The 24,767-nt window shown below is 38.0% G+C and overlaps 3 protein-coding genes across 3 annotated transcripts in view; 2 read left to right on the top strand and 1 right to left on the bottom strand.

The window, feature by feature from the left end:
* gabrb4 (gamma-aminobutyric acid type A receptor subunit beta4) overlaps window positions 1-631 on the bottom strand; it is a 33,336-nt gene extending 32,705 nt beyond the window's left edge. The window contains exon 1 of the mRNA XM_076300935.1: window positions 552-631. Within this exon, the coding sequence (XP_076157050.1) occupies window positions 552-631 (80 nt within the window). The remainder of the gene's footprint in view (window positions 1-551) is intronic.
* Window positions 632-4,638: 4,007 nt separating this feature from the next.
* On the top strand, window positions 4,639-10,126 carry LOC143140728 (V-set and immunoglobulin domain-containing protein 1-like). Its single transcript, XM_076301789.1, has 6 exons — window positions 4,639-4,678; window positions 5,075-5,224; window positions 7,430-7,621; window positions 8,707-8,853; window positions 9,010-9,126; window positions 9,975-10,126. The coding sequence occupies exons 1-6, from the start codon at window positions 4,639-4,641 to the stop codon at window positions 10,124-10,126; spliced, it is 798 nt and encodes a 265-aa protein (XP_076157904.1).
* Window positions 10,127-14,826: 4,700 nt separating this feature from the next.
* mpp1 (MAGUK p55 scaffold protein 1) lies at window positions 14,827-24,095 on the top strand. The gene is made up of 12 exons (XM_076301453.1): window positions 14,827-15,169; window positions 18,079-18,195; window positions 18,293-18,371; window positions 18,591-18,676; window positions 19,600-19,668; window positions 20,598-20,794; window positions 21,316-21,425; window positions 21,523-21,603; window positions 21,720-21,800; window positions 22,203-22,405; window positions 23,219-23,290; window positions 23,374-24,095. Exons 1-12 carry the CDS (start codon window positions 15,047-15,049, stop codon window positions 23,548-23,550), a joined length of 1,395 nt encoding a protein of 464 aa, XP_076157568.1. The 5' UTR covers window positions 14,827-15,046; the 3' UTR covers window positions 23,551-24,095.
* Window positions 24,096-24,767: the final 672 nt, after the last annotated feature.

Below are 24,767 nucleotides of genomic sequence, written 5' to 3'. Positions count from 1 at the left end.
GGAGGGAGAGAGAGACCGACTGAGAGAGGCCTGTGTAAGAGCTGACAGAAAACGATGAGACATTTTAGCCTACATTTTTTAGGTAAATATTAGTATGTCAGACATTCCCTATTAATCAGATATGGCAAAATATTCGGGTTCCTCGATTTGGGATTCACAATTCTGATAGGAAACATAAATAGGATCACTTTAACCTCTGAGGATATCATAAATACGTTGGCAATGCCGATAGACGTGCGTATATTTCACTCTCCCTAGCGCGTGCACATCCCCCAACCACATACACACACTGACACACATACACACATAAGCGCACGCACGCGCGCACACACACACAGTCTCTATCTCTCTCTCACATACACACACACACGCACAGCTATCCCACGGACACATGTAACTGGGGTATTTTAGATAGGGTAGCCTATCTTTCGTTAATGTTGATGACACATTTGCAAATGCCTTTCCTTCTAGTCTCTAGTCCAGGTGGCAAGACTGTCAAGCTGTTATGTATCTGTTGCTATGGCGTGATGCTTTCTATTATGGTATCTTACCTTTGTGCGAAGCAGACAAAGGACAAAGCTGCCAGAGCAGAAATAATTCCACATAATTTATCTTCTTGAAGACCCAGCATTTCCACAAATCTTTCTATTCAGTTTCTGTAATCCAACCGTGTATGGTACACGTAGAAAAAGAAAAAAGGAATGGAAATAGGGGGGTAGAGAGATGAAAAAATCAATAATTGTAATGAGGCACTGGGCAAAGAACTGATATATATATATACATAGATAGATTTGCTATCTGTCGGTATCTATAGATACATATATGCAGGATGTATTTACAAAGAGGTATGTTTAAATTAGTTGTTGTCCCCAGATGTTTCAATCCTCTTCCAGTCTAAGGATGGCCATGCAAATCCCAGATCCCATGGACTAACACCAGGAGATGAAACATGTTGATTAAAACCAACGCTGGTAATTATCTTCAGAAGGTGAAAGATAAACGCACGTCGAAAACTGAAAAAGTAGACCTAAAGAAACCAGCGCTGTCCCTTTTATGTTGGCTGTTGTAATTTCCCAGTCCAAACCTCCATAAGAATCATAACTCCAACGCTGCTCCTGCGTGGGGATTGCTGTACAATCTAAAACCTATTGTCGACACTAGACGTCGGACACTGAAATGTCCATTTACAGAAAATGTAAAAATGAGAAATGTGCATATCCCCATTTATTCCATCTGATCGAGTAGATTGTCAGTCTCCCCTGGTGAAGCGAATTGTCTACTGGAAACATGTACATTGGGGAGAAAAATACAGCTGCGATATCTCATCCAGACGTATGAGCAGCAAATCTTGTTTCTGAGGGAGTGAAAAGAAAGAAAATAACAGAAATAAAACTTAACGAAAACGAAAAATATATTCAGACCGTCAAAAATCCAAGATGTGTGGTTCACAACAACCTAATAAATGTCCAAGATGCATATCGGGAATCCCAACCGTCTTCCAGCCTTGATCTCCCGACTGAATATGTTCCTTTGGTCTTCCTTGAAAGTAGGAGACAGTGTAGGCTACAAATGGTGACACCGTCTGATTCAATTACCAACATGAAAGAAACGTCCACATTAACACTTAATATACAGTTTAAAACTAGGGTTTCGGTGCTTTAAAAGAATACATGACTGTTGATATCTGAAGGAAACTGGCAGTGTTCTTTTCTATTTAGCTTAAAAAAAAGAGGCAAAGAAAAAAATTAAACGCCAAGATATGTGAAACTGGAACCCTTTCACGCGCTGAGGGGATGATCGAAGAGAAATGATGTCTGCAAGAGTCGATTCTCCTCGCAACCCATTAGAATGCTGTGAGAGTGTTCCCATGGATTTCCATGTATTTCTACCACATAGGCTATCTCAACACAGAAGGGTGCGCACAAACACTCAGAGACACATAGACGTAGGCTAAAACACACTGGGAGGAGGGGGTAACAGTAGAATTGTGAATTATAGAGAATTTGAGGTTATGTTTTTATATGTGTTCTTCTATGAATGTGTAGCCTACAAATACGAGTAGGCTAGTCTAGTTTACTCCATCCTGCTTTCCTACATACATAGCCTAGGCTATATGAAGGTAAGGAATCACACACGTACACACACACACACACATACTCACACACACGCACACACGCGCGCGCGCACACACACACACACACACACACACATATATATATATATATATATATATATATATATATATATATCTGTCAAGATGCTTTGCGCAAAAGATGAGGATTTCCGTGGGGATCTATGTGCCACCTAGTTGCTAGGCAACCTTGGTGAGCAGTGATGCAGAGCAGTAGTGTTTCAAAGGCTACAAGCAAAGGCAAATTTAAAGGGGCCAAGGCATGTAATGCATTCATTGGACTTCAGGAAAACAGATGGCAATATGAGCAAGATCGAGAAGGAAGGGTATTGACTGTTGCCCTGATGGCTGCAAATCATTCTGAGGAAATGCTTAAAATGCGTAAAAGATTTTTCATGCATTTGAATATGATTCTGGTAGAAGCACAAGGAGTGTATCCAAGGACATTTTTGCAATCATGTCACTTCATCGATGTACAGATTCATCAACCAATTGATCAATGCAATACACTTGATAATTTTTAAGCGACACATATTACTCTTGTCTTGTCACTGTATAGGTTATCCATAGGTATAGGCTACAAGCTGACAGAACACATTCTGTGACAGCTGCTTTGTAAAAGAAGACACATGTTGACTCAGTGCATCTTAAAGGAGAAATCCGGCTGATTTTTACAATACATCTTGATCGCTAGACATCACCGAGCACTGTCGATAGGGAAAAAACGACGAAATCAGTCCTACTGAACTGGAGTAGCTGTAGCTAATGGCCAGTACTCCCAGTCAGCTACAATGCTAGGTCTGGGGGCATCATCTAAAAGCGCCTTTTTTGCCTCTGAACAGACTCAAAATGACATTAAAAGGTCTGTACTGTGCTGTGAAGAAACCATCTAAATTCAAAGTTTGTACTGTCACATTTGCACACTACTCCGTTTGCCTTTTCCTACAACAATTGAATTCCCATGATAGTTCAGCGCGAGAATAGGGCTAGCTTTCAGTAATGTGCAAGCTTATAGGCATCATTTGGACCATTTCCATATAGTCATTATATGGTCTTATTATACAGCTCTTCACAATGCTAGTAGAACACTCCATTGACTTGAATGGGATTTCCCAACGTTCTACGGTAAAATAAATTCATGTAATTACCGCTGCAAACATATAATTACCGCTGTCAATGGCAACGGGTTTTGTGCTGCTGATCATATCAATCCGCAAGTATTCCGGTCACTTCTTGCATTGGAACTTCATTCAAAAGTGAAAGCAGACGGTTGATCAGCTGTGTTCTAAAGAATGTTTGATTCAAGTTCAGCGTGTGTTGCGAACTATTTGTTTCTCAGCAAAAGCCACGACAAAACGGTAACAAATAAGTGTAAAGAGACATATCGTGGAGTTTATTTTTTCGTTTTGGCAAGTAGCCGTATAATAAGCGGGATAATGTATAGAACGCCGGTCATTATGGGAAAATAAGTCCCTTCAGGGCGAAACAAGACCCCTCCGCTAGCGCGTTGGGGTCCGGTTCGCCCTGTCGGGACTTATTTTCCCCATAATGACCGGCGTTCTATACATTATCCCTTACATAACCATTACAGTGCTCAATCACTTAGACTGGGGTGGTACTGCACTTTGCATCCATAGAGTCTCAGAGTTTTTGGTTTTTAATAACTGGATCATGGCAACTTGATCTGCAAGACAATCTTTCTACTTTGCTGCAAAAATTCAAGATAATGCATCCAAAATTAGATTAAAGTAATGTTAGTATGGCAACTGAAAGGATATATGTATCTGGACTGTAAAAAATTACAGTTCACGGTAGTGCAAACCTCATATGGGGGAAGTTAGACAAATTCAATGACAACTTTTTAAATCCAAAAGATTTCCAGTCAGTAAAATGATAGCTTTGATTGACAGTAACAAAAGCAGTACTAAGATAACTAATTAGCAAGTTAAGATTACAGTACAACATGATTAAGGAGTCCATGTAAAACTAGCATGAAAAAAAGTTGGAAAAAAGTGTGACATTAACATAGGCCACAGTCTCTTGCATAATTAGATAAAGAGAAATTATTGTAATTATATGAGTATTTTAGGATTTACACCAAAAAAAAAGTTTGTTTACTTTATTTTATATCTGCCTGGTTATTTTCCAATGTAATGTTCTGATTGAACACAAAGATTTATACTGTGTCAGTCAATCAAAAAACCCAAACTTTGATTGTTCCTTACATTTGGTGTATTCATTCAAATAGAAACAGGGCTGTTGAAATGGTTCCAAATTAAGCAAACAAATCTGTGCAAATAAAAAGTTGTACCAGTTACGGCTTTGTCCTATGATGTGTTCTGTGTTCTCAGTGGGTGTTTTCTTTCAGGTACCTTATACTGATAAGCAGCAGACTACAACAAAGTCAGTGGAAGTAGTTGAAACCTATCCGCCAGGTCTGCCGAAACTCATAAGTCAACTACAGGGGTGACAATCTATTGCTTATATCATTACATATTTCAGCAATAATGCGCTCGACCAATATCTTCCTCCTGTGCAACATGTTAGGTGAGTACACAAACATTAAAACATGTGGCAGTTATAAAGGTTAAGTGAAAGTTAACAGATGGACACACCCAGTCTGGCTTCTCTTTGTGTGGATTGGAAGTATTTTTCAGAGAAAACATTGTGAGGGGGAAAAAAAACTCATAATAATGTAGTGTTTTGCTTTATAAACACAGTAACGTTAATACAGAGGGCAATAAGTGTAACTAAAATGTATAGCTAATCTCAGTAGCATTATTATTGTAAAACCAAATGTATACTTTAGTTGTGCTAGCACAGATAACAAAGTTTATGTAAATTGCATAATTTATTATATATATAAGTGTACATGTTTACAATCTAAATCTTCACTTATTAAAGAAGGGGGATCTCATCTCATATTTCAACTTCCTTTTTCAGGCATTGTTCATTCAATTACTGTGACCATTCCAGAGCGGTCAGTCAACGTCACAGAGAGGGGGACTGTGTTTCTTGCTTGTACATTTACAACCACAGCCCCAACCAAAAATCTGATTGTCCAGTGGTTCTTCACTGAAAAGCTTGGAACTGGTCAGTCTAAACAGGTGCGTTACACAGATCTACAGCGACTGAAGCCTAATATTTTTCATGTGGGGAAAGTATGCACCTACAATGTGTGAGCAGTGAGTGTTTATCTCAAAACAGTTCCCCCGATAAGCAAATAAGTAACAATAAAACAGGGTTCCTTTCCATCTGTTTACAGACAAAGCATTTATATAATTTGCATATGCATGTCTTGTACATTAAAAATGGCTACTAAGTTATTTAGTTATTATCAGTAAGGTGAGGTGAGGGCTTCTCTTACATTTTAATGTTTTAGATATTAATTTTAAACACACTTCCCTTCCTACCCTAATTAACTAAACTAACACTGGAATATTGTATGTTGACATAATGAATGACTATATGTAGGGGGAAAGTATTCTCAATGCACCGGCATGGGTTGCATTTGCTACAAAGGCTTGGCGTACTGATTTGAAAAGAAATAGATTGTGAGTGTGAGTCATAGCCAATGTCACCAAAATGCCTTGTGACAAATGCTATATTCAACTGGAATAGTTTTTCACACTGGGTATGCTCTTCACGGTCGGACGTGTACTTATTCCAAGCAATTATAGCCTACAGTTGTCCTAAATCCCATTCATTGGCATTATCAAAAAATGTTGACTAAATTAATATTCATTTTTCATAGTAACATAGTGTTCACCTGCCAAAACCTCTTGGCTTTCTGTTTGTGGTTGCACTAATGCACAGAACAGAGTTATTAATGAAAACAGAACCTGACACTAAAAAATACACAACTTTATGTCCAATATTGATAACAAAGGCTTTGTTTTACATTTTAGACAATGGATGTGTGATAACAATTTGATAACTTATTGTATTGTAAAACATGCATTAAGGGTGAGTTTGGAATTTCAGAGTTTGTAATGCCAGATTGTTCTCTTATTAAATCTCACAAAATACTCCTGTAATATAATACAGTGTATAGATCTGTTACAGTATGTTACACAGGTATTATTATTATTATTATTATTATTAGTAGTAGTAGTAGTATTTGATTTATGAAACCATTCAGCCATCTCACCTGCAGTTTGTTAATGATATAGTTTGTGTCCTCCTGCAAGCATTGTAAATGATTTGTTTGAATATGTGTATGTAAAGTATGTGTGTATGTGTGTATATGTATGTATGTATGTGTGTGTGTGTGTGTGTGTGTGTGTATGTGTGTATGTGTTTATGTATATATGTATGTAAGTATGTGTGTATGTATGTGTGTATGCATGTACAGTGAAGGCCAAAAGTGTTGGCACTCATGCTAAAGTTGACTGAAAAGAGGAATATAAAATCATCTTTTGGAAATTGATCTTAATGCCTTAAGTGAAAAATGAGGAAATATCTAACCTTTAAGGACACCAATTTTCTTAGTGAATGAATAATGTATCATAAATAAATAAATGTTCTTCCTTAAAATACAGGGGTCATAAGTATTGACACCCCTATGTTAAATTCCCATAGAGACAGGCAGATTTTTATTTTTAAAGGCCAGTTATTTCATGGATCCAGAATACTGTGCATCCAGATTGGCATTGAGCTCAATGAGCATCAAACCAGCTAACTGAAATAACACCCATGCCAATCTCTAGGTATGCTGAAGGGTATGTGATGATGTGGGGCTATTTTAATTCCAAAGGCCAAGGTAACTTTATCAGGACGCACAGTATTCTGGATCCATGAAATAACTGGCCTTTAAAAATAAAAATCTGCCTGTCTCTATGGGAATTTAACATAGGGGTGTCAATACTTATGACCCCTGTATTTTAAGGAAGAACATTTATTTATTTATGATACATTATTCATTCACTAAGAAAATTGGTGTCCTTAAAGGTTAGATATTTCCTCATTTTTCACTTAAGGCATTACGATCAATTTCCAAAAGATGATTTTATATTCCTCTTTTCAGTCAGCTTTAGCATGGGTGCCAACACTTTTGGCCATCACTGTATGTGTGTATGTATGTATGTATGTATGTGTGTATGTGTGTGTGTGTATGTATGTATGTATGTATGTATGTATGTGTGTGTGTGTGTGTGTGTGTGTGTGTCTGTAATTTGAGCAACTGCTTGAGTTTGAGGTGGATTGTTGTCTAGTTAATGTTAACCTGTTATCATTTTGTATAGAAACATTATTATAATTCAGATTTTCATCTAATCCTTCAGATCTTGTTCTATGAAGGTGGGACCACATTCATTATTCCTGCGTTCCAAGGCAGGCTGAAGATGCTCTCTAATCCAGCAATGACAAAGAATGCCACAATATCTATTGACAACATGCAGCAAAACGACACAGGAATGTTTAGATGTGAAGTGAATAATATGCCTGATATTGAGGGGAGGAATGAGATGACCGTTGTTGTCAATGTTCTGGGTAAATCAACAGATTTGTTTAAAAGCCATATATACATGATGAACACCCATTATTACTTTTTCTTTCTCTACAAAGGTGATTAATATTGGTCACAAATAGAAATATGTGTATACAAACAATACATTACAACACCTACCATCTAAAACAGAATAAGCAGATAAAAATAGCTCACAGGCTGATGTTAATAAAAAAAAACCTTCATGTTGGCTACATTACATAGCATCATGCCACTCAACTAGGGGTTGTCCACACTAAAGATGGACTATAAAATGTATTATATAGCTTGTGGCTTATGCACAGCAATTTAACAAATGATTTTGCTGAGGTTGGAAACATGCAGTTTGGCATGTTCATGACCTATGTGGGTAAATGGATCAATACTCAAAATGTCCTGATGGCAAATGTGCAAGTGTGAAAATTTTACATTTCATGGGGTGGGGGGTGGGCGATGTGATCCATGGTGCTCAAGACTTTCTATTCTTTATCGGCCTAGTGGGGTTAGAAGTGCGTCCAGATTTAAATCATGTGCACAGGTACAGATCCCCAAAAATGTCATAAGGGGAAAAAACAATCTCTGGTGGCGGTCATAATGGAACTGTATATGGAATACATAATGGAATACATAATGTGAACTGTCAATTCAAGTTCAATATAAACTGTTAAAGGAACACGCCACCGTTTTATGAAATTGGGTTATTCACCGTCTCCCCTAGAGTTAGATAAGTGAGCAAAAACCTTTTTGTCTCCGTGCATGCATTGTCGTAGTCAGCCAGCCCCCCCGCTAGGTTAGCTTAGCATAGTGAATGGAATCCTTTGTTGCCGGATATCATGTCGTGAGTAAAAGTGAGCCAACCGAAAAAAAGAAAAAACCTAATTACTTATTGTGGCCTGCATATTCACGAGTACAAATAGCAATGCAGATTAAGACTAGGCGATTTCATGGGGCAGATATTGACTTGGGACTATATTAGGGCGAATCACAGCCGAAACACTGCTACTTGGGCGCAGAGATGCTGTGGTGAGTGAGAAACTACTGATGTGTGGCGTGATATCTCATTTTTTTTTTTTTTTTGTAATATATCCAGTGAAGCCTTCGGCTCCTTACTGTTCCCATCATGGAGAAGTAGCAACTGGTCATCAAGTCATACTCACCTGCCATAGTAAAGAGGGAAATCCACCACCCACCTACACCTGGACACATGTGAAGGATGGCCAGATTAAGGGCATTCAAGGTCTACTCTACACCCTGATAATATAATAAATTATATATTATTTTGTATAGTCTGTTCAGTTCTTTTCATCTGTTGCATAAAGCTAGTGTCTGTGAATGATACTAGAATACTTGACAGAAATAACAAAATCTCTTTTTCTATCATTTCTTTTAACAGATATCAAGAAAGGGACCATGGCTATTCAGAACATCTCCCAGGTTCAGTTCGGAGAATACCAGTGTGTGGCATCTAATGGTGTTGGTACAGCTAGCTGCACCATAGATCTGAGTGAAGGTAAATGACTACAGAGGACCATGTTTGACAAAAGCAAAAAATTTGGTCATATTTAATTAAGGCAACATCTAACCACAGATGAAAGGCAAACCAATGACGTTGGGTTTCTCAAATTTACAGCCTTACCTTAACGTTTCAATCATCCCACATTTTCTCATAGTGGTGAACTATGCAAAACCAGCCTAGTCGCTCTTGGTCTTTGCAGGTCATTTACCTAGACAATGGAAAAATGTCAGATCGATCACATGTTGAAAATCAGTCAATCAATGTCAGCTCTATTATTGTTTTCTCTCCTTCAACTAATCACATTAATTATGTGACATAGGTGTGTATGTGGTGTGTATGTGGTTGAGGTCAATATCAAGATCTACAATTCATTCATGAGCAAGAATATAAATGCATTTGATTCTGGGAACAACAGTGATTCAGAAGCCAGAGGAGTCATTCAGCAACTGGGGGACTGCAGGTTTGTGCCCGGTTCCTCCTGTCCTTCTTGAAGTGCCAATGAGGAAGACACTAAAACCCAAGCTGCTCCCAACGGAGATGCCTTGCATGGCAGCGTCCATCATCAGTGTAGGAGTGTGTGTGTGTGAATGTGATGCAAGAAATTGTAAAGTGCTTTGAGTCCTCTGATGAGCAGAAAAGCGCTATATACAGTCAATTCATGCACATTTGTCATCTACTGTACTTTTCAATAATTAACCTGAACAGTCTGCCTGGCCATTCTATGAAGATTTACAGTATTTGTAAGTCATTTAATATTATGTGAAATGTGTGGTTCAGTTTACTTCAAACATATAACATTTGGAAAGTGGCTCATCACAAATCCTCACTTTAATATTCCACAGAGATAAACGATGGAGTCATTGCTGGGGCTATCATTGGTGCACTGTTGTTCTGTGGTGCCATTGGCCTCCTGGTCTGGGTCATTACCCACCAAATAAAGAAACAACACAAAATGAAAGTGACCAAAAGTATTAAAGACAGTGAGATGCAGTGAGTACACAAAAATGCCCAACATTCTAGACATTTATTCTACTGAAATAAGTGACCCTTTAACAAAGTAACACTATCATCACTTTGCCAGTAAGTATTGTCAAGATAAACAGATAGCAAATGACTTTGAAACTAATGCTACAATCACTGTTGTAGTATTACTACAACAAATTGCAACAACTTATGTTGTCAGACATTATGATTGAGATGATCATTTTAAGTTCTATCTTATAGTTAAGTTGGTCGTAGCAGTGACAGTCCAGTGTCACCTGCGGTCTGACTTGTTTCAGACAACACGAATAAACAAGCTAAATATGATCATTGTTTTGATATTTGAGCGATTGACATTGAGATTCTTTCCTTTGTAGTCATTTGCAGTTAAATCTGTTTTTCAATTACAATTTCAGGCCTATGAAAGCAAGCAGAGCAACACACCAAGTAAAGGAGGATGGAGATGAGAATCCAGCAATGTAGGAGGAGTATCCTCTCAATACCACAAACACCAACTTTACACCATAGATTCTTTATTTGTCATGAAATGTACTGCTTTTTGACGTGTACAATGGGATGTTTGTGTCAACAAAAGTATTTTTTCACTAATCATTTCAAAACAAGGTTGAGAAATACAGCAGAGTATATCTGAAAGTTTGTAGGATGTTTTAATCATCTTGTGTGAACAGGAACATTTAAAAGTAATTAAAAAAATAAAATGATAAGAAATGTAAAGAAATCAGTTCACATTTACAATATCAAGTTATGCTTAGGCTTTTCACTGAAGGATTGCAGTCAATGCTATTCATTAAAGGTGCTATGGCGAGTTCTGTACAGGCTATCGGTAACGCTTGGTCAGAGATGCAAAGTTTAAGGGTCGTCCAGTCCACATTCGCTAATTAAACTCGAATGATTTTGTGATCAGCGCATTGTTCAAAAGGGTTGTTCTTCTGTTTCTTAATCATTCAATCATGGGTGTGTTTTGGGCATAACATCCTTTAAACCAATGAGTGACATCTGTCATTCCTTTTAACAGCAAGCAGCTCAACTTCAATCAGCACGTCGGTATTTTCACAGTTTGAACTCATAGGCAAAGTGAAACTAACTTCACCATGGTCTCATAGACAATGACAAAACTGTTCGACTGACAAGGAGTTACAATCAAAAACGTAGCCTGAAAAAAGCAACACTTACTCCAATAATATTCGAATGACTGAATAAAAATCCTAAGGATATTTATCCTGCAGAGTTGTTTGTGACTGGTTGCTAAGGGCTGCTTACATCTTGTGACAGTGTGTCTTCAGCTGTGCTTTATGCGCCTTTCGCTGTAGAACAGGTTTTTCTTGGTCAGTGGCGCAATGATTTTTAGACGGTGTAAGATAGCGATTTTTGGATCATGCGCCAGACCACACCTTGTGTTGTTAATTGCCACATCCCTGGGTGCAAGGTTTAATAAAAGTGGAGTGCATGGCAAAAAATTAATCACTTTATTGGGGGGTGTAAGATCAGAACAAGCTTTACGTCGAGCTTTGCACAGCATGTAGAATAGGGCCCTGGCTTAGAGTAGTCTTGAACGCAGGGCGTTGCCCTGTTGATATTTCAGTGATATTGCAGAGAGCTGGGCCCATGAGCTGGCTTGCATGCTAACTTTAGTGGACATCTGGGCAACACCTCTTCATATTCTGTAGATATTTCCAGGGTATTTTTAAATGTTTTAAACTAAAATCAACTCCACATTGCACCTAAAAGTGTGAATGTTGTCTTCTATATTCCTTTAAAGACAAATAAATTAATAAAGTATGTTTTTACATGAAAGTAGTGATGGGTCATTTTTAATGTGTGTGTATTGTGTAAACCAGATTTTTTTTTGGAATAGCAACCCGATCCGTACCACCTGCCCGATCCGTTCTGCGCATACGCACACGTGCGCAGAACTCTACGCATGCGCAGAACGGATTGGGCTGGCGGTATGGATTGGTACTGACACGTCACAGGCCAAACAGGCTTTTTCGTCCAAAAACATTTACTAGCGCAGCCAGCCATTTTTCACAGACTGTAAACCTTGTCAATCACCTTTGTTTTAGTGAGGATAAAAAAAAATTGCTTAAGTCTAACAGAGTAATTAGTGTAGCCTAGCACTGCAGCCTGATTATATAATCAAAGGTAATGTCCAGGCCTCCGCAAAAAATATGATTTTGTTAGGTTGAGGAAGCAGGTGAATAGTAGAATGACAATTTTCTTATCGGCTGCTCTAATATGTATAAAGAAATGTTTATTTTACTGTCTATGGGAAAAAAATGAGTGGCTCCAGGACCAGTTGGACCCAAAGAAAGAATCAGCATTAGTATCATGACTTAACAACCGGATTAACAAAAAAAACTGACATAGTAAACACTGCATCATAATAGGAAGTTCATCCAAGCATTGGTATAACAGCTTGTCCTAACAGGATGCGGGCGAGCGACTGTCTTGTATCATTAAATGCTATCTGTCGACACTGAATCCGTTAAATATGCCCTCCTATTGCGTCATATTTCCCATTCAAAATAGCAGAGAAATGCGGGCGACAGAAAGAAGACAGAAATGGGGCGTCCAACAAAAGTTCTCTCAAAACTCTGCGTTGCATCATGCTGCGCAGCACTGCTTCGCGTCGCGTAGGCCTACTGTTAGGACATTCCAATTGAACAGATTTTATTGCTAATGTTTGCTCGCATCACATCCTGTTAGGACAAGCTGTAAGACATTATCATGTGAATTCCAATGATAATCACCGTTGTGAGAGTGATAATATGTTTAATAGAAGATAATTGACATGAAGTAATTTCCTGTGTGAACCGCATTGTGTAAAAACCGCAGGACAGTGTTGTATGCAAATAAAGAAGTAAAGAAAAAAAAACATGTATTAACCGCACCCCTGTATTAACCACAGTGCTGAATAGCCGAATGAATCAGAATCAGATTGTGCTTTAATCATAAAAAAGAAACAAAATAATTATATAAAAAGAATTCCCATGTATAACCCGCCCTCGTGTATTATCCTCATAGCTGAAGAAATTGTGCAAAAATCAATCCATAAACTTGTTCAGATCTAAGTGCTCAGGAGTCCGATTACTGAAGGGAAGAAGCTATTTGAAATATGTGGTTTCAGTTGTTATGAACCTGTAAGAGGGGAGAAACTGGAACAAGTGGTGGTTTGGATGAGAGGGATATTTGGTTATTCTGGAAAGCACAGTTTAAGGCATGCTCAGAGTACAAATTGTGGACTGATGGAAGGTCAGAGCTAGTTACTGTATGTCAGAGGCTTTGGTGAGCATAAATTCAGATTGACTAAATGTCATTATTGGGAGTCAATTCGGGATGACCACATGGCTATATTTTAGGGACTGCCTTCAGATTATCATCATGAAAAACTTACCTAAATAAACCCTTACTTCTTAAACCCTTCAAAAAGATAAAAGGTGTATGTAAAGTTGACACAATTCTGGAAAAGGCTGGATGCGGTTCCTATCCAATTACCAGACAACTTCATATAGATAAGAAGTTGGTAATAAAGTTGGGTATAAAACAGCATCCAATCCAGACTCTGTCTGTGTCTGCTGAGTTGCTCTGGTCATCAGAATAATCTCTGTCAAAGTAAAGACAGCCATAGAAACCTATTCCACTGTGTAATAAGCCACTTCAAGCCTATGGGAACTTGTCTGAACTTCACATATGCAAATAGGACTCTCTTCGAAAACAAACTGTAGAATTCATGCCCTTTCACCTACATGTCTTGCATGCCAGAAGTGCATGAAAGCAGGTGTACGACGGGCATCATAAATATCACAACAGAGTCAATCTTCATCTGTGATGTAGGCTACACATGACCTCTGCCATAAAGCCTTTATTTTCATATGGCATCACACATACACAACATTACTTTAGAGGTTGCAATAACCAAGCATAGGTCCTACTTTAATAATGTAGATAAGCCATGATAAGTCTGACAGTCTTCTCTTAGCGTTTGCAGTAATGAAATCAACGTGGATGAAAGAAATAGAACTGAGCCTCTTGTGACAGCAACTAAAACATGTCCCATAAAAGAGATGGGAATGTAGGCTATATATCTTTCAGTGAATTGGGTAGACTAGCCTAGTCATCTCTTTGCTTATTTGCATTACATATAATAGGCTACATACATCATTGCATACAATCTGTCAATGTGAAGATATCCTGTAATCACAATAAAGTGTCATTGTAACAGTGTTTTGACAACATGACATCTAATCCCCAAAGGTTTTACATGGAGATCTCTATTGACTCATTGACGGAAAACCGCTAGAGGTCGCTGGAAAAAAGAACTCGTTGATCTTGTTGACTATTAAAGGAATAGCTCTCCAAATATAATTTTGGTCAAAAGCAAATCCTCTCGTTTCTATCCTGTCGATAGCCTAGCCATATGCAGGTTTTCGTATGTGGAACAGTGTTGATGTCATGTTGATGTTGCCAAGTTAATTTTGCTGAATAACGGATTTTGTGATGCATTGAAAATTTTGATCACCACTGAATGTAGTGTCAGTGCATTTCAGATAGCCCCTTGCAATTTATAACGTGTCTTGCTATCATCACAGCGGGCGTTGGAGTAGCCTATCTGTCTGTATTTCAGGGTTGTTGTCTTCGATACATGGCTCAAACACGATGCACTGAGTATACGCGTTGAAGACTCTCCCCGCCTCTCACGGAAGGTTATTTGCTTTGTCAGCTTATGACTAACGTTACCACAAGGATCCTTGCGCGTCAGATGTACATATCGTACTTTAACCGGTGAAGGGACGTTTTATCGCTGCCTTTTATTGCTCTTTTGCACCAACCAGACGACACTTATCCAGTGTCCTTTGGACTTTGAGCAAGGGCATCGTGGGTTCTTTGCTCCCTCCCTCTAAAAGCGTAAAAGATGACACTAAAGTCCAACAAAAATGAACCTGCCGTCATATTCGAGCAAGTAAACAGCGTTCGTACAGCTCTGTCCGATCTGTACCTAGAACAACTGCTTCAGAATAAACCGCGGACAGAAAAGGTAAGACGTTTTCAAATATTTCTCCTGGCAGTACACTCGTGTTTAATATTTTCATTTGCATTTGGATGTTGCGCATTTGGGAATTGTTTACGAATAACAGCTGCAACCTGATGTAGCATAACACTGAGGACTTCCGCTTCTGTTTCGAAACCCGAAGAAGGTCTGTGCTCTGGCCACCGCTGGTATTGCCTGGATAGATCTGCCGGCCTACTGTAGGGCAGGGAAGCACGGGATGTAGCCTAACCTTAAAATAGAAATGTATGTAGGCTGTGTATTGAGCAATATCAGGTCATTTGGCGATTGTGATTTCTTATTAAGGCTATACGCCTAATCACCTAGTTGATGTCCTAAACTATTTCATAGCCATATGCATGGGAAACGCTCAGAATATACATAGCCTGTAGGCTACTAATTTGTGAGGTTTTTAATATCAAAATTTATACTATGAATTACAGTGGTCCTCGCCGCCAAATAATTATTTTGTCCAATATAATTCAGCATTTGTGGTTGGCTACGTTTCGGGCATTAGGCCAACATGGTCTCGCTGGATTCTGCCGGTGAACATAGTGTATTTTATGAGTAGCCAAGTCGAGGCGAAGTACCCTACCTATCTCTCACGTGCACACAGATAATTGGCTAAGCTCTGAACAATTTCTAAACACATGGTGATGGAAAGTGTTTTACTTTTCACTGAACATTTGGTAGATTTGCTAGTTGTATGCCTTATTCTCTCTCTCACACACACTCTCTCTCTCTCACACACACACACACACAGTTGTGTAGTAACATAATTCAAATCAGTTCAGTTATATATTTATGAGAAGACAAATGCAATACAGATGGAAACAAAACATAACTGTACTCTGGATTCACCACTTTGGAGAACCCCCTTTTAGTGCCGTGCACTCACCATGATGTTCTGGCAAGAATGCCTGGTTTACGCCATTACCGCTGATATTAAGCTCAGGTATGTCTTGGAGGCATCTGTTCTTACAAAGCTATTGGATTGTAAAGACAATTTTAAGGATGCATCTTTAATAAACTTCAATTAAGCATATTTTGTTGCACTTACATGACATGATACAGCAATGCAGCTGTAGCATCCTGGCACTCAAGTCTATATTATGAAAATCCTTCTATGAATGTGTCCTCTGACTAACTAGTTATGTTTAGCTGACGTTGATTTGGGAAGGATTTTTTTGTGGAAATATATGGGTCTAGGAAAAACCAACCCCTAAATATAGACAGAGATTATGTATAAAAAGAAAAAAGAAAAGAAAACCTTGCAACAACTTCTGACCAAGTGGGATTACCCACAGTTAGGACGCACAAGGCAAATTACACAGTGGCTGGAAAAAATACCCTTACTGGAGAACTGAGCTCAAATCGAAGTATACTTAAAACTATATGGATAAATCATCAACATAAAAAACATTGACCATGACCACACAGGGGACTACATTCATTACCAATGTGGATCCCTGGCGGGCTTTTATTTTTGAACCAAGATGCTAAAAAAGTTTAGACATTTTTGCTTTGTATTGGATTGTATTATAGTTTGATACCTCTTGGGTCAAAGGGGCCCTGACGACTTTATTTTATAGCCTGGCCCCGCCTACCTAGATTGAGGGAGATACTAGTCTGGAACATGATAGTTCACTAACGTTTCACTCAGACAAAAAAAAAATGTTAGGCCAGTCAACGATGAGAGGGGATGACGAAATCGAAACGGGTTGTGATAAACAGTAGCAGCAACCCCTGCAAACATCAAAAAATGCATTTGGAAAAATGCAGAAATTTATTTACAGCAAAGGTGCCGATGCTGCTCATTGTCAGTTTGTAAAGTTTAGGCGAAGGAGGAAGTAACATTAGGAATCTCTGATCAATGTGATTGAAATCATTCGTCCAGCCTAAGCAAAGTTAGCGCCCATTGCGATGCAAGTGTTGGAAAGGAATCACAATCGTGAAACACCAGACCCTATTCACTTTGTGAAAGAGTTTGGATATTCCAGGCTAATTCTTTTATGCAGTCTAGCACTAAACCTGACCTGGAGAATATGCTATTCCTTAAAAATCTGCCTAAAACATTGTTTCCCCTCAACACTTTAAAATGAGAACTGTCTGAATTTCAATTCAGCATATTTTTAGTTTTGTAAGCACAGCTGAACACTAAACAACAGCAGTCCAGAGAAGGCAAGTTATAGGGTGAGCCATGTGTTGTATTGCTGATGCAATCCCATTGCCCCCATGGGCCTAAAAGCAAGACTGATAAATGTGTGGATGTGTTAAAACATGTACTGTACATCGTGTCTTAAATGTCATGGGACCTCTGTATTACTAACTCATTTTCTGACTCAGTAAATCTTAACTCTGTGATTTTTATCCACTATGTATGTTGAGTAATGCATTTCAGCTTATCTTAACACTTTCTGCTGTCTTCCTCTTGTTTATTAACTTGAGGAAGCCAGATGGCCTTCAGCCCATTTCTGTAGCCACTTCCTTTATTCATGTGACTGACAAAGTCGCTGACTTTGGCTTTTTTGGTGAGGAATGAAATCAGACTGGTTTAGGGATGGTATCCACACTACAAGTTTGCATTATGTGTAAAGCTGTAAATCTAGAAAGTAAGTGTGTGTTTTTATATACAACACTCAGACACATCCAATATCCAAGTAGAAAGAAAATACCCTAGGTAAATCTTTCTAGATTTACATGTTTGGCCACAAAACTCACATTTGTGCTTTGCATATGGACATTTCAGATGGTTTTTGGGAATATCTATGGACTTTTAATGGTACTCAGATTTGGCTAATCTGAAATGAGAAATATTGGTATTTCTCACATTTAATATTTCAGACATTAAAAACACAAAAATACACCAATAATGAGCTGAATATCTGGTTTTCTAGGCTACGATGCAGACCTCCGAGGGTCAGGAGATGTGTGCTAATGGCAGCGCTGCACATCATAATGGCAAAGGAATTACACGTGAAGTGGCTTTTGAAAAGAACCCCTCTGAGCCAATGGTAGGGCAACATATAAAATCCATTACGGTTATGTGTCATTGACACAATTTGCATAAAAAGTGAAATCATATGATTTTGTTTTAAATTGTCTCCATAGGGAGTGACTCTAAAGTTAAATGAGAAACAGAAATGTACCGTTGCAAGAATATTACATGGTGGGATGATACACAGACAAGGTAAAGTATTACTACTGTATCTATCGTTTTAATGGCAAGTGAAAAGAACTAAAATTGTTGACACTAGAATCTTGCTTAAATAAATGTAATTCATTTGTTAATCTCTCAGTTGATTATAATCCTTCATTTGATTTTAAACAAATTAGAGACTATAAAATTTAACATGATTTGTATTTTTGAGAATGCTAAAATTCAGGACTGTGTTTAATTTTTCTTCAGGATCACTGCATGAAGGTGATGAAATAGCGGAGATAAATGGACAGAGTGTAGCCAGCCAGTCTGTGGATCAGCTGCAGAAGATTCTGGTATGCCCTCTGGCTCCGTTCAGTAGATTGGTCTCGAGTGCAGTCTTAGACCATCTGTCTTATTTCTTAAACTGAAGCACTTACCAGCTGCTATGATCTTAGTTAGTCTACATAGTGACAATTGATCAAATTGTGCGAAAATTAAGTTTAGTTTCACATCAGAATATTGACGCCTTTCACAGTATTGACAGATTTAAAATCAGTGCTCAAAACCAGAATATTGGTTCCCAAAATTTGAGAAAATAAGAACACTTGTTCTTGTGCAACCTAAACTACATATTTCTTGCTTCATTTGTTTTGCATCCCTTTTAACTTATTTGTGCTAGTTGCATCTTAGCATAGACATCTATGATGGTGTCTAAATATGAGTTGGATTGTGAGAGTGGGTATATAAGAGAAAATGAATGACCTGTAATGGAAGAGCTTGAAGTAACGGTACAGATTCAAACAGAAATCCACAAAAGTATGTGGTCTTCAAGTTGTGAGTGGGTTAGAGGTATGAGATGAGCCATTATCACATTATGAGTTTGTTGTTCCAGTGCCATGTCTGATAATGCACAATTATGCATCTGGTATTGGTTCAACAAGCACATGATTTGATAGACAAAAGACAAATCACTACAGTGTAACAGATCTGAAGGTCAATGGAGTAGCACTTTTATTAACACTAGACTAGGCCACGAAGAACTGGTAATCTTGAAGAATTTTTACAATTGTACCCTTATGGTTACATTTTATTTGAGCACTTTGCTTTTTCTGAAAAGGTTAAAATATGGCAGTTTTATAGATTCAATGTATGAAAGGCATTATTTGTTGAACATCGACAACGTATGTTAAAACTGGTGTGAAGGACAAAAAATTGATTGTTTTTTGGTGGGCACATTTGTAATTAACCAAGACAGATGCTATTGCTATTTTTGCAGAAAGACACAAATGGAGTTGTCAAGCTTAAGGTCATCCCGAAACAGCAGAGCCGTTCTCTCCCCTGTGAGGTAAGCCAATGAAAAGACCAATCAGAATATCATTCACTCATCCTTCATTGTGTGTATTCCCATTAATATAGCTTTTCTTTTTAACCCCTGAATTGTATACCAGCAAGAAGCCAGTGTTTTTATTTTTGAAAAACAAATCAATTTATTTCCAGATATTTAAATCATCATCATAGCCTTTTATTTTCATTGCTTATTTTATTAGTCTATTGATTGAATTGACATTGTTGTTTATTATTGCTATTCTCCTTGTTATAGTTTGCACACATAACTAAAGGACTTTGATTAGACTACTTTTTGCACCTTCACCATGACACTCACTCCCTTGAGCACCTGCCACTACAAGCGTCTTATGCTTGATCACCCTCAAGCACATTGGACTTTTTGAATGTAATTTATATAGTGTATTTAGTATTTAGTTTTGTTAGTTTCTTATCTTCTACTGTCTTTATTGTACAGTGGAGTTTAGTTATATGTTTATACTTATGTTTACCATTTCTGCTGTAAGTGCATGTTGTGTGTGATGTCTGTATGCTACTGAGACCCTTGAATTTCCCCTTGGGCATCAATAAAGTATCTATCTATCATCTATCATTCTAATCTGTTCCCTGTTAAATTTTAAATATTATATTTATACATTATGTTTTTTGTATTTGTATGTCGCTTTGGACAAAGGCGTCTGCCAAATCCCATAACCATAGCTTCATATCCAGTAACCTGAGCTATTCCCTCCCCAGATGTTCATGCGGGCCCAGTTTGATTATGACCCTACTCAGGACGATCTCATTCCTTGCAAAGAGGCAGTCCTGAAGTTCAATACTGGCGACATCATCGAGATCATAGATAAGAAGGATCCTAACTGGTGGCAAGGCGTCTGCCAAATCCCATAACCATAGCTTCATATCCAGTAACCTGAGCTATTCCCTCCCCAGATGTTCATGCGGGCCCAGTTTGATTATGACCCTACTCAGGATGATCTCATTCCTTGCAAAGAGGCAGGCCTGAAGTTCAATACTGGCGACATCATCGAGATCATAGATAAGAAGGATCCTAACTGGTGGCAAGGCAGAGTGGACAACTCAGCTGCTGACTTCGCTGGTCTCGTCCCTTCCCCTGAGCTGCAAGAATGGTACACATACAAATGACCTGATGTAGATCTTTGTGCATTCCCAACGCTGAGATCCATAGTAGATGGTGTGTGTGTGTGTGTGTGTGTGTGTGTGTGTGTTTAATGGCAACATGTTCTTACTAGTTTTACTTATTTTACAACAAATTGTAAGTTTCAGTCAAGCATGCTAGATCTCACAGTTTTGAAAATAAAGATGTATTCTGAATTGTTTTTTTTTATTTTTTTATTTGACCTTTATTTAACCAGGTGAAACCCACTCTTTTACAAGTGCACTGATGAATTAAACAATTATTTAAGTTTAGATTTTTAGGTTTCAAGACCAGGTAATTTAAAACTGAAGTGGAATTAATTGTGTATCAAATCAGCCTTGCAGGGCGTTGTGATGAGTCTCATAATGTGGCTATTGACTTGTGATCAGTTACTCTGAAAATAGCACCATTCATGTTTTTGGCCAGCTACTGACCATCATCTCATAATTTTACTGCATTACAAACTGTGTATTTTCAAACTATTTTTGGCAGGCGTGTTGCCAGCAAAAGCAAGAAATCAGGAGAGGTTAGCCAAACCTGTAGCCCCTTTGGTAAGAAAGACAAGAAGAAGAAGGACAAGTACCTGGCCAAGCATAGTTCGGGTAAGACAGTGAGATACTGTAGCATAAAAATCCAGCAATTCCACTGAGGGTTTTGTTTTTATTGTCACACTGATTTTACTATGCTATTTTTAAACAGTTTTTGACCAGCTTGATGTCATCTCCTATGAAGAGGTTGTACGGCTCCCGGCCTGTATTAGAAAAACTCTTATCCTCATTGGTAAGGCTTTCTTCTGAAGCCCTGTCCTCCAAGATGTCACACACATCATTTTCTCTCTTTCTATGATCTATTATACTGACTGAAGGCAACAACCTTGTTTTTGTGTTGTTCTGAAGGTGCCCCTGGTGTAGGTCGGAGTCACATCAAGAGTTCGTTGTTACTAAAATATCCAGAAAAGTTTGCATATCCAGCCCCACGTAAGTCCTTCTCATTGTTTTTCCCCCTTTCTCTAAGTATACCCCATGTATGAAAGTCTAGTTCTGCCACTAGGTCCACCTTGCCCCTAATTGTCATCTTGACACATTTTGAATATCTATCTTTGACATCTGCTGCTAAGTTATCTGTAAAAACAACACAATGACAGCAGGGCTGTACGTTTAGAGGAAGACACAAATTAATTACGATAAATTGAATTACGATAAATTGAATGACCATGGTCAGGCAAATTTGCAGTAAAAAAGTAATCATAAATGTATGATAATGATACAGCTGATTATGATGATGGTGATAAAGAGTAAGGATAGCAAATGAGTTAAGGCAGTTAAGCATACATTTAGGAATAAAGTTATTTGGCTCTTTTTGCTATTTTTTTTAAACAGATACAACTCGACCCCCAAAGAAGGATGAGGAAAACGGGAAAGAGTACTTCTTCATCTCCAGTGATGAAATGACCAAATGTATCGTGCAGAATGAGCTACTGGAATATGGGAGCTTTCAGGGAAATATGTATGGCACCAAAATTGAAACCATCCACAAGATTCATGAACAAGGAAAGATTGCACTGCTTGATGTGGAACCTCAGGTATTATATATATTTTTTTTTTAATCTGGCTTGTCAATCTCAATCAATCAGGCAAAAATGACAGAGCGGGAGAAATTTTTGTTATACCTCAGCATACTGTATTACTGTATGTTCTCAACATATAGCTGCATGCAAAAGATACAGTACACCTGTGGGAATGACAGAATGTGTTTATTTTAAAGTACAATCTGTAACATTAAAATCAGCAAAGCCCTGCGGCAAAGAAACAATGATGCTTTGGTACTTATGAATTATAAATGCAAAGGTTTGGACACCCTATTAAGTCTGCACTTGATAACACTTCTTTGGCAAATATCACAGCTTGCAAATCTTTGTAGACAGGATAAGTCTCTTAATTCTCATCAACTCTTGCAGATCACCTTATTGGCTGAGATACATTTAGAGTCTTAAATGCACATCATGTTTAAGATCTATTTATTTTCAAACATGGTGAAGTTTGGAGGCTACAGGCTTTTCCAAAAGCTTTGAATCACTGTCATGTGAGAGACCTCTTCACTTCAAGAATCACCAAAATATTGAAAAAAATTTCTCAGGGTACCCAATCATTTGCACACAACTGTATACCAAACATACCCCATGGGTTCTTCCTCTTCCTTGTAAGAATTTTGAGTGCAAATGAATAAAGGCAAATCTCAGTGATTATTTTTTCATTTATATATAATTTTAAACATTCAAATCACTCTTGGAACCTTTCAAACTTTAGTGCTATTGTATGATCATCATTTGAAATAGGCGTGTGAACATAAGCTGACATGTCTACATAAATTGAAATGCAATTTCTCTGTTACACAGACATTGAAACTTCTGAGAACCCCTGACTTTGCCCCTCTTACAGTATTCATCGCACCAACAGATGTAAACCAGGTATGATCAATTTCCTGTCTCGGAAGTTACTGCAAGCCCTGAAAACACGATGTGACTTGATTTGTCTGTTTTGCATTCTTTAGTCAGACGCTGTGAAAGCCATCCAAACACAGTCCGACTCAATCCTGGCCACCTACAAACACTTTTTCGATGTTGTTCTGGTGAACAATGATGTGGACGAGAGTGTAAAGGCAGTGGAAGAAGCCATAGAATCAGCCAGCTCCTCCCCGCAGTGGGTACCAGTCTCTTGGGTGTACTGAGATGCCCCTCCTGTACCATTCTCTACAATCACTTGTGTACTGTATGAAAAGACATCTGGTCCCATGCCATAAGCCATAACAAAACACTCCTCTGCAGCAGTTTTGGTGATCAAGGTGCTTTGTTTTAGGAGGAGTATTAACCAAACATATTCTGCTCATGAGAGTTCAAAGAGATTAAATAAAAATGTTTTAAGAATTTAAAGGGAGAAATATTTAGGGATGAAATATATATATATATATAGTATATGATCCAGTTGTCACATTGCAGCAATAGAACTTATTTCTTTATGTTTGTTGGGAAGACAGTTTTTGTTTGTTTCTTTGGTGTGTGTGTGTATTTTTTTTTTTTAAATGAACACATATATGGAAGTGGCATTGCCAAAAAGAGCTATATATATATATATAATTTTCTTGTAGCAACTGTCAAGTCTAAATGCCATTTTTGCAGCCATACCTCACGTCTTCCCTCCTGGTGACTACACGTGTGTGCACCCCCATGCTGGAATGGCCCTTGAAAGATTAAACATTTCCCTTGTTATCTATAATAGGACTCTGACCTGTCTCATTCTTCTTTTAGATTCCTACTTTAACCAAATCACGTGACCAACAAATCCTGTGTACAAACTCTTCATTGAGCTTTATGGGTGGCTTAAAACCTTGCCTTATGTGTGTATGAATGTTTGTTTTGTGCTAATAGTTACTATAATGGTTATATAGTTACTGCTTCCCTTAATAGTTTATAGTTGGGCAATTCCATGGAAAATTACATTTTTGGTAACATCCATAACGCCAGTAAAATGTGATGGTATGGTATGATGTGAATGATTACATGAAATTTGAACTTTTTGCTATTTTTGGCTGAAGAATGTAAATGAGAAAAAAATGCACAAAAAATGAATGTTATCATTCACATCATACAAATGCCAAGGCATTACACTGACGTTATGGATGTGACGAAAAGTAAATTTTCCGTGGAATTGCCCAGTTACAGCTTCCAATATTTTATCGCAACTAATAGTAATGTAAAACCAACACGATCTATTAAGCATGTCATTATTTATAAGTGTAATGTTACTGATCTTTCATTGGCTTTCATTAACTTTGACTGCATCGCATGTTTAATCCATCTGGGTTTACACATTTGGTAAATACTTTCATCACAGCAATGCACATAAGGGTAGAGTCCAGCACAAGGAAACAGCCCTCGCATGTCTGAC

This window comes from Alosa pseudoharengus, unplaced genomic scaffold (genome assembly GCF_046254945.1).
Source record: "Alosa pseudoharengus isolate Yale_2024_CS ecotype anadromous, Long Island Sound unplaced genomic scaffold, YU_APseudo_1.1 YU_APseudo_1.1_scf_23, whole genome shotgun sequence".
Lineage (NCBI taxonomy): Eukaryota > Metazoa > Chordata > Actinopteri > Clupeiformes > Clupeidae > Alosa > Alosa pseudoharengus.
Note: the sequence above shows the minus strand (reverse complement) of the source record. Positions and strands in the feature narration are given on the sequence as shown.